The sequence below is a fragment of the Mytilus galloprovincialis genome, chromosome 10, assembly GCF_965363235.1.
Source record: "Mytilus galloprovincialis chromosome 10, xbMytGall1.hap1.1, whole genome shotgun sequence".
NCBI classification, from domain to species: domain Eukaryota; kingdom Metazoa; phylum Mollusca; class Bivalvia; order Mytilida; family Mytilidae; genus Mytilus; species Mytilus galloprovincialis.
The window spans coordinates 88,514,236-88,533,089 of NC_134847.1; the positions used below are offsets into that span (position 1 = coordinate 88,514,236).

At 30.3% G+C, this 18,854-nt stretch overlaps 1 protein-coding gene across 17 annotated transcripts; it reads left to right on the forward strand.

Moving 5' to 3' along the window:
* Position 1: 1 nt before the first annotated feature.
* LOC143048705 (uncharacterized) lies at positions 2–18,383 on the forward strand. 17 transcript variants are annotated; one of them, XM_076222523.1, is made up of 11 exons: positions 2–66; positions 3,057–3,264; positions 4,063–4,580; positions 7,637–7,774; positions 8,240–8,443; positions 9,432–9,686; positions 10,231–10,308; positions 11,019–11,108; positions 11,472–11,561; positions 12,050–12,160; positions 13,398–18,383. In XM_076222523.1, exons 2-11 carry the CDS (start codon positions 3,132–3,134, stop codon positions 14,565–14,567), a joined length of 2,787 nt encoding a protein of 928 aa, XP_076078638.1. In that variant the 5' UTR covers positions 2–66; positions 3,057–3,131; the 3' UTR covers positions 14,568–18,383. The 17 variants fall into 17 exon arrangements, with proteins under 17 accessions (XP_076078638.1, XP_076078637.1, XP_076078642.1 ...); XM_076222522.1 differs by having other exon boundaries at positions 31–182; XM_076222527.1 differs by lacking the exon at positions 12,050–12,160 and having other exon boundaries at positions 31–182.
* Positions 18,384–18,854: the final 471 nt, after the last annotated feature.

Genomic DNA, 18,854 nt, shown 5'->3' on the forward strand with positions numbered 1-18,854 from the left:
TCCTGTCCCCACTTTCAGTGACGTCACAAATTCTTCACACATCTGTTGTGGCTTGTTGCTGGGCAGGTAAACAAATGCACACCGGGGTCAAATAGTTTCACTTTACATGTGTTCATTCGTTTCGTTGCATTAGAAATTTGCAAACATATCAAAATACATTGGAAATATTGAACTTTTATCAGGTAATTGAAAAAAAACATGTTGTTTTTGTATCCATATTTTAATATCAATGTTTATTTTGACATTTTTGTACAGTACAGTCAATTATCTCAATATTAGACAATAATATGTGTATGATTACTAGAACTGTAGATTTTAAACGGTTTTTAAAATCATAAACTCTAAACTAGGTAGAAATGATGTAAATAGCACATAATTTTAAATACTTGTTCTTAAAATTCACAGTTTTACCTGTATTACAAAGTTTTTAAAACTTGAGCACCCCACCACACTGTAAATGTCTGTATAAATATTTTAAAACCATATATCCCTAAGTGGGAGTGCTCAGATATATAACGGAGAAAATTACATGAACAGAACAGAACAGTTACTTCGCTTGATTGTACACAGGACTCGTTCTTCCTCAATCATTCTGATGCCGGTGATGGACACTTAAATAAGGCAAAGACATCACTTTCTTATCCACTATGAAAGCTTTATACTACATTGTATTTAATAACATGTAACTTCTACTTTTAATATGAGATTGTGTTTAATCCCATGAACACTTTGTACAGTGACAGTCTGATAGTGTCGGGCAACACAGCTAGTCTTCTCAAAGCTATGATAGCCTTATATCTACACTTAAAACTTTCACCTATTTAAAGTATTTACAATTACAATTATTATAGACTATTCTAACATGACGTCCTTCAAACGCTTTGAGTACATGCCCAAAAGCTTCCCTAAGTCATAGAATGATGACGTGAAAATATAAGAATTTACAGGAAAATATGTAGGTTTGTGAAAGTGAAAATCATCACAAGGAAACGTAAACAAGCAACATTTGCTAAAATGTACTTGAAGCCAATTTTTAGTGCTTTTAGTTTATTTATGTCAGTGCGAACAGCAAATATTTTCCTTCACCGATAGTGCTTCAATCCAAAAGAATTGCCTAATTTTCTATTAGAATTGAAATAATTCATTGTTTTACTATCGCTATTGCTCAGGGTAAAATATTTGGCATAAAGGGCAAACCCAGGTAAAATCATGATGTATTCAAGCCCCCATGAATTATATATCTTAATTATACAAGCCTGTCATGTCTGTGTTTCAGCTTGATTGTTTTCAGATGGCTGTTTTCCTGCCCTTTTCTGAATGAATCCCTGTGTCATTTAATGATTCCCTGTGTCATTTAATGATTCCCTGTGCAGTGAGCTTTTTACAAATCCATAATTTTGAGTCATACCCCCTGAAAATAACTGAAGTGAAATTGTGAACTAGATTTCCGGTACCTCATGTACTTAGTTCTTATCTTTATATTTGAGCATCACATCACGTCATCAGCCAAATCATCTAATATATATATATAGTTGCCTATTAAGGTTTTCACACATCCTTGTCTTTGAAGGACTCATGCTATGTATAGCAAGTAATATACATGTACATCCATTGTACAGTCGGGGTTACTACTTGTACAAGTTATTTTTAATTACTTGAAGAAGTATTATTAATATACATGTTATATAAGTAAATTTGTAGGATACTTATACAAGTGAATTTTATTTACTTGTATAGGTAAAAAAAATATTACCTGAGTTATGTCCCTTAGACATTCAGATTTTTTTACTTGTACATATAGAAGTAAAAAAGTCATCCTATCTTCTTTTATTGAATTCTTATGATTTCTTTGCTCTAATAGAATTTTAAATTATCTGCCCTTTGCAGATATCTTTATCAATCATATAAGTGTAATTTCATGGACAGTGAAAATCCCATTTGTCTGTTATCTTCAGACCACTGCTCATTTACAAGCCACCAAGGAGCAATTTTTGAAGGCCTTGCCAAATACATGTACTTAAGATCTTTGCACAATCAGTTTCTTTGTTGAATTAATGAGATGAAACATTGAACTCTAATAAAAAAAAATTGAACAAACCTGGGGAAAATCATTAAAGGCATGAATTTGCATCTCATAACTTGAGGACTTTTGTGGAATTGTAAGAAAAAATTACTTATACATGTTATACAAGTAAATTTTTGAGAAAATTAAGGGGAGATTATTCAAACATTATTTATTTACTTATATGTGTATATTTTTTTTTTACTTCTAGTACATGTAAGTAAAAATAACTTGTACAAGTAGTAGCCCTGACTGTTGTATACATTTCAGAAACAAAGTTGATCAACCAGTTCAGTTTCAGCAGAAAAGTTCATAAACAGGTTGTAGGTATTTCTATGGTCACTAATTACTCCCCTTTAATAGCAAACTTTTTTTTTATACTTTTATGAATCACAGTTTATGACAAAACTCAGTGAAGACCTTCATGGGACGATTCACTAAAACATACGACAAAAGGGATGAATTTTAGTCCCTTATTGTTAATTTTCCTTTTTTTGGACAGGGATGGTCCTTTGGCACCATCTTACAGTGAACATGTATATATATCACAACATGTTTGCTATTTCATTGTCTGTTGTGACATTTTGGATTTTAATTTTGAAAAAGTCGGCTATACTGGGTGATCCACTAAAACAAACTGTCAACCGACAAAAGGGATGAATTTTAGTCCCCTATTGTTAATTTTTCTTTATTTAGACAGGGATGTTCCTTTGGCACCATCTTACAGTGAACATATATATATATATATATATATATCACAACATGTTTGCTATTCCAATGTCTGTTGTGATATTTTGGATTTTAATTTTAAATAAGTCGGCTATACCATGTATACTGTGTAATGCATTTTCAGATTCATCACTCAACAATTTCCTGTTTTCCAATATATTTGGGTGGAGGTATTATCAGTGAGCAGTAGGTAACAGTTTCACTTGTAAATACTCCAATTTATATTTTATATATATATCCTATATATATTTACATGCTTTTACAGGTGTTTGGAGCCTAAATCGATATGATAATTTAAATACAGAATTAAAAAGATTTTTCGGATAACAACAAAATCAACATGGCGTCTCGATATAACGGACATAAAGACAAGGATGATTATGATGACTATGATTACAGTGATTCATTTGTTAGTGATGAGGACGACGAAAGTGTCAAGAAACAATCACCGCAGACTAGAAAAGTAGCTCAAGGTGAGAAAAACACAATAGTACATGTATAACATACAAAAATAAATATACATGACATTGTATACATAATACTTATTACAAAAATTAGTAAAAAAACCATCAGCATTGATCAAATTTCAATTTCAAACAATGATGATTTTGTGTGTCATTTTTTCCAAGTTGTGTCATTAATTATTTCAAAATTCTATCATCAAATAATCATAGATTGTAAAAAATGGCTTAATCAGAGTATAACATGTATTTGATTTACAATATTTACATTATTATTTTTTTCATATTGTAAAACATTTTATAGAACGCTATTTATAAATGTATCTCAACATGTAGAATACATGTACAAAGATTATAATGCATATATGATAGTCAGCAAAGATCAAATGAAATATTAATTATGTACTGCCAACCATACTAATTGGTAAAATTTGGAGTTCTAAGCTTTTAGATATACAATGTAGCTATTAATGGGAAAGAATCAACGTACAAATATATATAGGTATATTTATAAATTATTTATGATTTTTAGTCAAAAAACATTGGCAATAAGATAATACGAACAATGTATGTGAAGTTCTATTTTCAGACCAAATTTGGGTAATTAGTATAGACAAGGTTTTTATGAATTATTAAGATAATAGTCTACAATATACCTTATGGTCAGTTTGTTACATTTATTCTACAGTTATGTTAACAATCTACAACGTTAGCTTATCTGGAAACTGTGTATCATGTCATGACACTTGTTTTCCTAATCATGTTGTACAAACATAACTGTAAAAATGAATCCCCTCTTTTTTTTGACAGTTACAGCAAGGAAGAAACCTCCGACACATCGAGGACACAAAGGAAGAATATCCAGCAGAGCAACTGCGCAGTCACAGGAACCAAAAGTAGACAATGCTGTCCAGAGAATGTTGTCCTCCAAAAACTTGCGAATTAATGAATTAAAAAATCAACTTCAAGATTTCCGGTTAAATTTAGATGAAATGAAAGAAGAGAACAAATTGTTAAAGAAAACACAAAAAAGACAAGAAAAGGCATTAGGAAAGTTTGAAAATGAGGAGAGTGATTTACCGCAGCTACTGCAAAGACATAACAACGAAGTGAGAACTTTACGGGAACAGTTAAAAAAAACACAGGATAAATATCAACGGACAGACAGATACTTAAGGGATGCTGAGGACGAACTCGATAAAACTAAAAATAAACTAAAAAAATATAAAAATCTTGCTGAAGACAAAAATCTTTTAGAAAGACAGGAGTTACAAAAGAAAGTACAACAAACTGAAATAGATTTAGAAGAAAAGGATGTTAAAGTTAGGGTAAGAATAATTGCTCATCTTTACACTAGTTTAAGTTCAAAATGTGTAATGCACTAAATGATGCACACTTATAACATTCATATCCTTTTCATTTGTGTTTCAAGAGAAAATAACAATTGAGGGGAGCTTACTCTCTAATTTGCTATCATTCTTTACTAAAAGTTATCCCGAGATTTTTCATATTACTAGATTCATAGAAACAAAAGACCTTTTTTGACCCTGGATGAGGTCAACTCCAAAATGTGATGGTTTATACATGTTTTGAAATTCTTTTGTCAAACACTGGTGAAATCTTTTTCAACAAAGAAATGAAAAATGAAAATTTGTCCTTTTACCTTTCAGTTAAAGTAAACATAAATCAATCTGAACTATTTTGAAAAGTAAGTCCTGAAGGTATACATTCTTTTGCATATGTCTATAGTGCATACGTAAAATTTGAAAGATGAAAATCACTTTAATTTATATGTTATACATGCATAAATACATTGTATATATATACATGTAGAATGTATCATAGGTGGCTTTTTTCCTTTAGTTATCATCATGATCATGAAAATCAAATCTCTTATCTCTGAAGATTCATCTTGTATTTGATCAGGTGATTTTCACAGTTATTTTGTGATCAATAAGACAATTGATAATCAATAATTTCTCTTGTCATTAATGTTTTACATTCAATCTCCTATTGTAATACCCAGTGATTTGTTTATATTATTATCACTGTCTAGTACATTAATCATTGAACATGCAATCTTTATGGTCATGGGAATCAAACTTTGTTGGGAATTTATAATCCAGGAAGTTTAGGATGAAGATAGTAAATGTTTTTGAAATTATAGTCATGATAGTGACACCTGCACTAGAAATATTCTAGTAGGATATGTACAAAGGATTAGAATTTGTCAATGGGCCAATACACAATAGATTTTTAATAACAATCAATAATGAAGGATTTGACCCCTGGGGCAGTCAACCATATTTATCTTTATTGAGTGCCATTAAATAATCCTTTAAAACTATTAAAGACCAGGGTATTATCTGTACAGATCTTTGTTGTGGTTTTAAAAGTCACCTAAATAATGTGAAATTGATGATCGCTTATAAACTTTTGAAGTCAATTGACCAATTGCCATCAGTAGAGAAAATTGTACCGATTTATTATGTTTATTAAAACAGACATTGATCCCTTATACCATGTATATAAAATGTAGTTGCTATAAAAAAACAACTTTGGAAAATATTCAAATGTCTTACTACTGTTCATGTATGTAAATTCAGAAGTTATTAAGTGCATTTATTACAGTGACTTGACTGTTAGTGTTGCTATTCACCAATTGCAACTCATTCAAAATTTTGACCCAATTGCAATTTGTTTTATTAAATCAAATTGTTCAACTGGTCAAAAATTTGAACAAACTGTTCAGCCAAAATGTGAAAGTGCAAAGTGATAAAATAAATCATACTTACAATCCTATAAGTCTGTAACTCCACTGTATTGATGTAATTCCTAAATCAGTCTATCAATCTGTATAGTTATATTACAGCCATTACCATACTAAAGGTGAACTGTTTTATTTTGAATTGCTATAAAAATGTCAAAACTAAGCTTTTATAGAGTTTTTCTTTCGAAAAATATTCTATATTTATAAGTATCACACATTATGTGAATAAAAACATTTCATATTCAGTAAAATATGTATGAAATAACAATATGCTTCCTTGGGGAGATAACCTAAAATACTATTCTTTTGAATAAAGACTTTTTGAAACCAAAAAGCGATTATCTCCCCTTCCTACAAACATATTGCAATTTCAAATATTTTACTTAATATGAAATGTTTTTATTCACATAGTGTGTGATTCTTATATATATAGAATACTTTTCGAAAGAAAAACTCTATAAAAGCTTAGTTTTGACATTTTTATAGCAATTCAAAATAAAACAGTTCACCTTTAGTATGGTAATGGCAATAATATAACTATACAGATTGATAGACTGATTTAGGAATTACATCAATACAGTGGAGTTACAGACTTATAGGATTGTAAGTATGATTTATTTTATCACTTTGCACTTTAACATTTTGGCTGAACAGTTTGTTCAAATTTTTGACCAGTTGAACAATTTGATTTAATAAAACAAATTGCAATTGGGTCAAAATTTTGAATGAGTTGCAGTTGGTGAATAGCAACACTAACAGTCAAGTCACTGTAATATATTATAGCGATTTTGTCATTTTAGACTATAAAGCCATTTTATTTTTAGCGATATTAAGAAAAATCCTATTTAATTCATATAATTATATAAAATTTCAAGATTCGAGTTTAAAATTATTGCGATTACAATGTATGACCCTATTGCATTTTTCGCAATAATTTCTGAATTTACAGTACTTTCTAGTGGAGACAAGAAAAGCTGTAAATTAAATTTATGTGGCTGTAGTTTATTTTGATCTCATCTGTAAAGACAATGAAAGATAGTCATGATCTCTGTAGGCAAGGTATTACTGTCAAGTCAAGAAATGGGCCAAAAATCATCAAAATTTATGCTTTTTGCACCAGATAACCAACTTTGGGGCAAATTCTCGCACATCCCACCCACACCAACTTTGCCTCCTGACCACAACCACCCCTGCCTCTTGATCCAATATCTTAGATTTATTAATGGAATCTATATGCATCAGCAGCAAGGAAAAGCTCATTTGCATATTTTTGCTACATAAACAAAAAATCATACATTTTCAAAAAAAAATTCAGCATGGTAAGGGTTAATATATACATACATATATACATAAAAATATAAAATATTTAAAATAAAATAGTATCAGTAAAATAGCTGATTGCAGTATAAACATACATATACATGTATATCAATTGAGTATTGTCAAAATTAACATGATAAATTAAAAGAATGATGTTCTGAGAGGGAGAAACCTTTTTTTTTTTATTAAATTCATATGCTACAGTGTATTCCAACTGTCTGAGTCCACTTTTATAATCATAATTTAAATATAAATTTGTAGTTTGAATGATTTAATGTTTTTTTTTCTTTATAGGAATTAGAGAAACATATTAATCATTTAAACAAGAATCATCGTCATGAGTTAGGAATAGAAATAGCACGTCACAGAGATTTTCAAAAACAGATGGAAAGTTTACGGAATGACAACGAAGAATTACAGAATAGATTAAAGGTTTGTTTTCTTATCTTTCTTACAAAATTTGTATCAGGGTTTAGTACATTTATACAAATATGAATAATGGGAGTTTAAGGATGTACATGGATGATACAACAATGAAACATAACTCACCAAAGGACCTCCAGAAACTTACAGTAATCCTAAACAACACATTAACATAATTTCATAAACCATAAAATACAGGTCATGAAGCTAAAAAGAACTGCTGGTATACTTAAGTCAGTAAATATCAACACAGGTATCTAGACAAAAATATAGAAAAAGACAACACTCAAAATCATGCATATATTTCAGGTTTAACCAATTTCTTTGCTTCTCACAGATCATTGTTCAAATGAAATTCACCAGGTTGAAAAAAGTAACAAAATGTCATAGATATAATCCAATAATATAGTCCTGTAACTTTGTCATTTCTTAAAAGTTTTATAGGTTTGAAATTTCTTAAATTTATCATTCCAGGAAAAAGTAAAAGCTGTTGAACTAGCAAATATTTACAGTTTACGGAAAGGTAAAAAACTACCAGCCTCATATAGTGGGACTCCAAACAGAACACCGCCACCAGGACGTAGAAAACGTAATCCATCACTACATGATATAACACCTAGAGAGAAAATGAAAATGTTTGAGGACAAGCGGAAAGAAGAAGAACGTCTCCAAAGAGAGGTAGTTTATTTATTATGTTCTGACCTCTTCAAAGAGAGGTAGTTTATTTATTATGTTCTGAATCTTGTTTATTACAGTACTAGTGTATGAATCTTTTTACATACATTTGTTTGTTACCGCTATATGACTGTCATCAGGTTTTAATCTCATAGCAGAGTGTATCAGAATGTTTTCAAACTTAAATCTAAAACCAAAAGAATTTCGTGCAATTATTTTTTTAAAGCAGCTTTGATTATTTTATCATAGGTTCTTATGGTGTTGGAGACACCTATTGAATTGATCTAGGTCAGTCATAGCAAACTGCAGAAGTTGTATGTAGTCATTCAGTTTCCTGAACCAATTCTAAATTTAGGTACATCGATCTATCTAGCATTCAGTCTGTAAACTCTTGTGTTAACAAACTGCAAGTTATTACATTTTCTATTTTCTATTTTGCTGTAAAAAGGCAATAGATATTGTAAATGTAGAAAGTCTCATAAAGTAAGATATATCCTAAATGAACAAATGAGTAAAAGGTTATGTATCAATATTTACAGATGTATTGGAAAGTTAAAGAGGTGGGTTGATGAATTTTGTATATGTTTCATGGTCAAGGGTGTCTTGTGTTATGGTGTTTCAGGTGTATGCAATAAAACTTTGGTTTTAGAAGAAGCTAAATTTTTAAGAGTTATTCAGTTATTCTAACTTTCCATGCAGATTAATTTCTGTGGGAATAAGTATATTTACACAGTGTTTCACATTATGTAGGATGTTAAACCAAATGTTTTATAAGTTGATTCACAGTACAATGATTGTGTTTTTTGTTTTGTTTCTCATTATGTTGGATGTTAAACCAATCCTTAAATATGTTGATTCACAGTACTTTGGTTGTAATTTTTGTTTTGTTTCACATTATTGGGAAGGGAGATAATTCAATTAGTGTTTCACATTCTGTGTGTGGTGTTGTGTCCTTAGCTTTGTGTATTGTTTTTTTTTAATTATTGCACAGTTTCAGAGAGGTGATGGACCTAAAATGGCTTTCCAAACAGCCGGCAGTAGTAATAGAAGTATCCATAAAAATAAAGAGTCTAAAAAACAGCCAAACCTTACCTATCGATCAACGCAAAATAACAGCTTTGATAAAGACAGAGAAATTGATAGCAAAAAAACTAGCAATGACCTGAACTCCTCGTATGATAAGGGACATAGTGGGACAAATTATAGTTCTGAACCACATGGTTATGACTATAGTACTACACAAGAGGTACTCACTTTGTTTGATGTTGTATTCACCTTGTACCTCACACCTTTGTTTAGTTCTGTTAAGTTTTCACCAAATGTTAAGTTGTGCATGTGTTGTATTTGAGTTTCCTTTTGTGTTGAAGCATTAGGGTTGCAAATACAAAAATATCTTTATAAGTAAACTTAATATAGATGTATAATTTTGCCTGTTATTATTAACAGAATGTGTTTGACAATTTCAGTTCCATTTGAGAATAAGAAAAGTCAGTTCAGTTTGTTTTATATGTAGATTTATGCATGAACCCATTTCCTTATGGCAATGTCTTTATTGGTTTGCATGAACAAAATCGCATGTGTCAGTTTTGTATTTTTATTACATTTTTTTTGTAATTTAAAATTGCTGGAATCATATATATATTTCTGATTTCATTGTTTTTTTTTTTTGGGGGGGGGGGGGGAGAGGGGGCAATGAGTTGATCATTAATAGTATTTATTTTTCACTTGCAGATAATAATTTTTTTTTTTTTAATTTTTCACCAAGATATTTTTTAATTCTAATTTACTAGCCTAACAGAAATTCTGAGCAAGGTGTTTTTTCTAAACCCCTGATGTTTGGGAGTAAACAGAAAGGACCAATAGATCAGGTAGTTCTTGGAGTGCTGTGCAGAGTTTTGTACCCTGTCTTCTATGTTTTGATGTCTTAAGAGTACTTTATGTTACAGAGCTTAAAACTCTATGTGCAGTTTGATACAAGCTTAAAAACAGATCATAACTTTATTTTATCTTGACTTGATTAAATATAACTTTTGAGCTACCACAAAACTTTTTCAAGCTAATATACATGTATTAAGTTCTAAAATACAGTATCAGTGGAGAAAATATGTTTAAAGCAGTGATTCTTGAAAACTGAGATTTTTTTATATGTTCAGATGTTTGCTTATAGCTGGAAAAAATACTCATCCAAGAATATTATGTCATAATAAATCACAAGAACTTTACTGCGAGATTTTTTTTTACTGTGTGAATATATATCTATAGTAAATCAAAAAATTATCAACTTGGCTTCTCTGGTCATTTTATAATTTTACCAAAATCAGATTTTACAGATAGTCTTCAACATGTCCTCAAAATGTAATATCTATCAACTAAGAAACATTAATGGCATTTGAAATGATATATTTTTTCTAGAAATATTCCTAAATCAGACCAAAATATCACTATAAGTAATATAAGTTATAAGGAATGGTAATTTTTAATTTTCATATAAAAACAAAATTTGTGACCAATTAAGTATTTGCACATTATTTTGTTGAAATTTCATTCTATAGTTTTCATAATCATATGTGCTTTATAGATAAACAGGAATTCTGATGAAGGAATTTTCTCGAAACCAATGTTGAGCAACCGTAGAGAGAATAACCCCTATCAGCTTTCATATGAAAAGGTAGCATTGGTTTTGTAAATAAAAGACAAAAGTTTTCTAATCAAACATTTATTATTTGTAAAATAAATTTTTTGTTTATTCATCTGCACATTTGAGAATAATTTGTTACTATTCTTTTGATATCAGCATTTAAACACCATATGCCAATCTTTTGTCAATTGTTTTACTAGTGTTGTACATGTCAATAAATTAAAAGGTTAAAGTTTTTAAAAGTTTTTATAGAAAAATAATTGCAATACATTCAATGGGGTTTTCTGTTAAATAAAGAAATGATCATAAATAATTTGACTTGACACTATGCAAAGAATGTAATAATTAGAGATAAGGATAAAAAATAATGACGATACATTCCATTTTCTACAGAAAAAGGAGAAGTTTTCTGATCAATCATCAGTATTTTCCAAACCTCCCTTATACAGAAGGGGAGATAACTCCAGCAGTTACCCAGACAAGGTATTCCTCCAGAATCACAGATTTGATTGGATAACTCTGTACACTGTGCTATACATAATGAATGTTATAACATGTATTACACTTTCAGGATTTCCCTTGCCGTGTGACACATCAACTAATGAGAATCTTTTTTTGCAGCATTTGTATATATTTAATATTTAAGAAAAAGTTTTAATCTCAATGTTTGCATGCAAACGCTTGCAATTTTTACTTAGCACTGCATGATAAGTTATAGAAAAATCCCCTGTATTTTAGAATCCCTGCATGATCCTTTATAAGTTAACAGTGATTTATGTAAAACAAATACCAAGTCCTATTCAGCAGTATATAACTTTAACATGTTTTAAAAAATGGATCTTTATATTTACCATTAAAACAAAATTGACCTTATGACTATGATTCAACACAACTATTAATAGAAAAAGTAGACAAGGAACAGATGAGTATGATAAAAAAATCTAAGCTGTACTTCATCATTTCATTGGCAGAAAAAACACAGGACTGTCCGTCAGAAAGAAAAAATCAGTGCCAATCCAACCTTCCTAACAGAAAGCAATGAGTACAGTCCCTCTCAACCAAACTCTGATAGGCAACCTAAGGTATCACAGCTGTGTTCTATAGTCTACCTGTCACTAATCAGTAGTTATAGTTCTTGCATGATTATCTCCCTTGTTCTGCTTTGATATAGTAACAAGTTGCCTTGTCAGTTATTGTTTTATTTGTTTGTATTTTTGTCTAATTTTCCTGACTTTGATATGTAATCTTCTGCTGTTTGAATCTATTCATGTACATATAGCAATATATCTTTAATGTAGCTTTTTAACATTTATAATGCAAAATATACTAAGCAGTCTATTGCTTTGTTGTCAGTGTCTCACTGCGTTTTAAGTCACGAGACATTGAGTTGTATTGTTAGCCCCAGAAATAGTATTCATTTATAGATGTGATTAGATTTGTCAGATATATAAGACACATATACTCATAGGTACTTAATTTTCAGTAATTAGTAGTACAGTATCCAGTCACTGTATTAAGTATATCTGTATTAACAGTTCTATAGTGTATATATAGTAGCTTTATTCCTGTGTGCATGCACTGTATCTGCTATCACTATTTCAACTTAGTTTATATGTTAGTAATATAGGTTTCATATCAGAATAAAGTAAAGAAGCATACAACATCTTTCAGTTTTATGCCACACATCCGATAATTAATCCAAAAGTCTGTGTGCAAATAATTGTGAATATAATATTAATAATAGTAATATTGAATAAGATATCTACCTTTATTTTTGCATTATATGAAATGAAAACATAAGATTTAGTGTATATTATAAAGGTCAGCTCTTCAAAATTAACTGTGTAAACAGGATCTTGTGTCTTGGTGTATTTTTTATTCATAACACAGAAAGATTAGATTTCCCTTGACAATTATAAATGTCACTGGAAGAAGATTTCGCTGTAAATCATGAAATTCTCACTGATGAATAATTGATTGTACTGTATAAATAGATAGGGTGTTTATTCAGCTTTGTCAAACATTCAGGTGATACAGGGTTGTACCGGTATACAGAGCTGTACCATGGAGGAATATATGGTTAAATATTGTTAATTTTGTTGAGTAATTATTTTAATCTTGTAAAATTAGTGAATGGTGTAATTTATCTGTTGTTTTAATACCACTGAAACTGCATGTAATTTGTATTTAAACACTAAAGTTTTTGTTTTATAGCATTTGCAATCAATTTATATTTTAAAATCAGAAATGTTTATACTTCCCATTTGATCAATATGACAATTCTCTCTATTTATGTTTGAATCTTCTTCTTTTTTTCAGCAACAAGAGAGACATAAGAGAGACCGAGAGGAGCAGCTAAGACAAAGAGCTGAGGAGGACGACCGAAGGAGACAGAGGGAGAGGGACGATCAAGAAATGAGGGAATTAGAACAGTTAGAACAGGAGAGAAGGCAGAGGGAGTCTAGGGATAGGGAGGAACAGAGGAAACGGGACCAGGAAGCAGAGGAATGGATGAAGAAAATGGAGAGTGAAAAAAGACAAAGAGAGTCGGAGGAACATAGAGTGAGAGAAGAACAGCAGAGGAAGGAGAGGGAAGAAAGGGAAAGGCGAGATAAGGAAAGACATGAACAGGAAAGAAGGGCAAGAGATGAAAAAGATAGAATGGAAATGGATGTTCAGCTGGCAGAGGAGCGAATGAAGAAAGATGAATTACTGAAGAAGTTACGATTGATTGATGAAGGACAGAACAAACAGGAGGAAAAGAAAACGACAACAGGGGGAGGAGGAAGTGAATTGTTTTTTGTTACCTCTAATAAACAGAGGCGTGACAGTGATGCCGGGTCTGCCACGTCTAGTAAGAAAAGTAGTTATTCATTTACTAAACCTGTTGAAAATATGCATCATGGTAAACCAGCAAGAGATGATGTCACAGTTCCTTACATCGAACGTCAGAAAAAACATTCACCTCCTGTCGGTGGCTACCAGCCATCATTTGGCATGAGTAGTGGTATAACTGGAGGTGGTAAAAAGACTAAAAAATCTACTGGTCAGGTGATCTTTGATGATTATGACAAAGATGACAAAGCCAAGAAACCACCAATAAACAAAAAAGGGGACTTAATGTCAGAACTGTTTGGAAATCAGGCGAGTAAACCAACAAAGTCTACGGATTTAGATAGTAGTGAGGATGTTTTCAAACCACCTGTAAGGAACACAAAAACAACGGCAACTAAAACATCAGGTTTTCCCTGGGAGGATAATAATAAAAAATCAACTACAACAAATTCACTAATGGGTGAACGAGCATCGTCATTGTTTGGAGGTGGGGGCAGTGGTATTTTAGATGATAATGACTCATCGGTGTTCGATTCATCGAAAATGTTGCCAAAGAGAGGCAGGCAACCAAACACAACATTTCAGGCAAAGCCAGCTGTTTCTGCAATAGACCATTCCCATTTTGATGATGATATTGAAGAAGTTATGTTGTAGTGTTTAGGTTCTCATTGAAATAGAAAAATTCAGGGAAATATTATAGCTAGAGTGCTTATGCAAGTTTGAAATTGTTCCTGTGAAATTCACACAGATTTCTTGAGAGTATAATTTAGCCTTCAGACAATTCCGACTTGTCATTCTCAATGAAACAGAGAAAGCACAGTCATTTGACAGTAACTGGAAATGGTGTACATGGCATTGCTGTACAGAGCATGATTCACAACACAAGTGAACAAACCAAGTAAGAGAAAGGCCAAAATGTGACAATGAGAAATGTGTGCTTTCATAAACTAGATTTATGTATGGTAAAATGTCTGACAGCATAAATTTGTTTCATTAGAAAATAAGAGAGTTACAAGAAAACTGTCATGTCAACTTATTAAATGCTAAGAATGTAGGTACCAATTTTCGTTTTTCAGTACATACATTTTATTTTAGCTAATTTTGACATAAATTACGTATATACGTGTAGGAGGAATTTGTGTAATAATCATGAAAGCGATCCTCTCAATGGAATCAAAGGGTTACAAAAATGCACTATCAAACCATCATAGACGTGTTACTCAAACAAACACCACTTTGGCAATCAAATCAGAAGCATTCTTTTTGCAAACGTTGACTAAAGCTATGTTGAAAATTTCTTAAATTTGCCTTACTACTTTTTGTCCTTGACTTTAAACAGTCTTTGTTTGAGGATTAAAAAAATCATGAAATTTTAAATTTGCTCTTTCAGACTAGTAGCAATGACATTTTTTAAGTTAAAAAAATACATACCGGTAGGAAGAAGTGAGATGGAATGATTTTCTCAAGGTGTATCTCGTACATTTACTTTCCTTCTAAAGAACAGAAGAAAAACACAGTCTCTTTCTGCAGAAGCAAAGCCATAATCAATAATGTAATAAATAAAGTAAATTATTGAAACTTGACAAAATACTGGCATCATTCTTAGTTTTGAGAAAATAAACTATTTCTATAACATGTATAAGGTATAGCTGATAATTGTACCAGCACAAAAGGGAAGAAAATGTATAGTAGCTTTAGATGAATAGAGTAGAAAAAAATCAAATATAGCAGTGACTGTAATTGTGCCAATTATAAAAGTGATAGTCATATAATTATCTACAGTAATAGTTATAGAATGTTTGTATGTACATGTATGTTTGCATGTACATGGAATTATGCCTGAGTTTGTTGATAATAGATAATTAGACAAGTATAGCTAGTCTTGTCTTTCAACTTAATGTTCATCAATAAATAAGTTAAAACAAATACCTGATTGAGAATCTCTTATACACTTATTCAATGTATAGGAAGGAAAATCCTAAATATTGGAGCACCCATTTAAGGATTTCAGAAAAAGATTTATTTTTAACGGATGAAAAGCTCAAATTCTCTGAACTGAAATGGCATATAATTTTGTAAAACTGTGCTTTATACATTATTTAGGAACATAAACATTCTACTTAAAAAATAATACTTTTTACAATATAATTAAAATAAAGTTGTAGCTTTTGATTAACATATAGTGGTGCTGCCGTTTTGAATTATTTGAAGCTTGCTTCTTTGTGAAGATTATCTGTATAATAAAGTGCTATAGAATAAAATTGCAGCAAGTTTATAATGAACAATTATTTATTTATTTACTCTTGTTAATTTATGTTTGTTTATTTTGTTGTGTACATGTTTGTCTGTATTGAGTGAAATTAGTGAATTGTCTCCCCTTCCTGACAAATTTTTAAATCATGAAAGTAATAAAATAAAACTTGATTTTACTTATAATTTCTAACATCAACACAAATTTCCAATGTATTGTAAGTATGATTGAGAAAGATATATCACTTCAATTAATGTAACAAAAAGGATACATATATCTATCCTAAGGGGAGATAATTACACGTTAAAAATTCACAAATTAGGAGCTGTAAATTATCTGTATGTTTACAGAGTCTATTGAAATCAGCATATTACTGTATGACTACTGCAATTCTTAATTGACAGTTTATGAGAAAAAAATCACAAAAAATTGATTCTTCATAAAAGACTATTTGGTTTATTGGCAAATGCACATTACAGTACATGAAGACAAGAACTGGAATGACTTATTGATATTCCTGTCAAAAGAATATTCTATATTTTATATTGATTTATAATCTGAAGTGAATAATAAACAACTGTTTTTACACTGTTATAAGTTTTATTGTGTTTACAGTCAGACGAAAATCCATTTTAAAGTCTGCTAAGATAATTTACAGTACCTAAATGTGACATTTACTTTCTTTCATGTGTACACATTGTTTTTAAGTGAATGACCTATTTATTTATGTAAATATGTTACGTCTGTGATATAGAAAGGATTCCGTCCTGATTTGTCTCTGCCATATTGTCATGACATTAATCAATGTTTACTATTTGTTCTGTTTTAATTATTTATATTTATGATTATCTTGAGAAAAACTTTTATCTGTTTATGTTTTGTCCAGAACAAATCTTAATTGCAATAATATCTGACACTCACAGTGGGTTTGAAGATCTGAATGTATCAAATTGTTTCAGTACTTTCATTTCATTGTCTGAAGTTATAATTTGTTTTAAACTGTTACGACTTTTATATGTTTTAACTCACCATGTCTCTAACATTAAATTGTGTTTAAAACTGACAAAATGTTAGGAGACTTAATTTTCTTCAGGTTTTAATGACAAAAATATTACTTTTATTTCTCAAAAGCATATCTAATGACCCATGTTATCACATTAAGATAAAATTTCAATCATTCCCTTTAATGATAAAGGGAGATTTTGAGGTGTTACAAGTAACTGAAATCAATTTATTTCTGTATTTAACTAACTTGATTTAGACTTTATAGCATTGAAAGTTGAATATTATGACCATTATAACAAAAATGTAAATATGAAATTTTGAATTGCATTTATGTGTGCCTCATTATGCACATGTGGAGGGTAAATACACTTTTAATACACATTTTGTAATCCTTGAGAATCATAGTATGCTTTAAAAAACATTTAGAAAACTTCTATAGTAAATTGTCACTTGTGTGTTTTAACATGTTTAAGCTCAATCTGAAGTCTGATGATGCCCTACAAATAAGGAGGTACGCATGCTATCCATTTATCCATTATATTAACATGATTTTGGAAGGATTGAAGAATTAAATTGTTACAAAACAAAATAAAAAATATATATTGTGATTGAAGACTGCCATGCCATTGCCTGTTATCAATCTGCAGTAAAATATTAGAAAATTTACAAGATTTGTGTTTTGATGTTAAATTTCTCTTGATAGTCGATTTATTTAGAAAAAACAAATATTTCTAACATAAATTATTTATTTTCACTCATAAAACTTTTTAGTGTGACTAATTATGTTAAATGGTTCTAAGAAAATTTGAAATTGCAAAAACAATGGATTATCAGATGGCATTAAAGTACTTCTTACTTAGGGGAGGGATGTGACTTTAAACTACAGTCTTTAGTGAAAGCCATATTTTACCAATATTTAATATGAATAAATCAGATTGGATGTTAACGAGATTAAGTGACATTTTTGTCCAAGTCTATTTTTGTTGAGACACAATCAACCTCAAACATATCGAGATATTTTACTATGATGTTTTATATTTTTGTACATGTTTTATATGTGTATGTGAGTAGTCTCATTACACAATACATGTTTTATATGTGTATGTGAGTAGTATCATTACACAATCTACAAACGACCAACATTATCATGGTCTAACATCATTACGATAATCATGACATTCTAAAGATATATAATAAAACAACAAATTATTTTATTGGGTGTTTCTCTTTTTGCCCTGATTGCCAAAAGCGAGAGCCGGTGTATACAATTTGCAATTTTCTACACACATTTATAATTTGGTTGTCCTTGCTTCAATCTGAAATATGAAACATTTTTATCTAGTATGAAGACTACCATATTCATACATTTTATGGACTTTTGATAAAGATAAAAGAAAACTTCTGAAAAAATTTCAAAACACTGGATGGATACATCACCATGGGTTGAACAAACAAAAGGTATGATAATTATCATTACAGAAAAAGCAATGAGACTACAAAATGGTGTCATAGACAACAAGAACATGAAGAACAAACAGAATCGTAATAAACCATACTAGAGAACGCTTGCAAGTTCCAAAAGCAAGCTCAAAGTGCTTCACCATCTAATATGATATCCTGCTCTTACACTCATGAGGATGGCAGACTAGTTTTCAGACAGCAATATCATGAAACCAACAGGATTT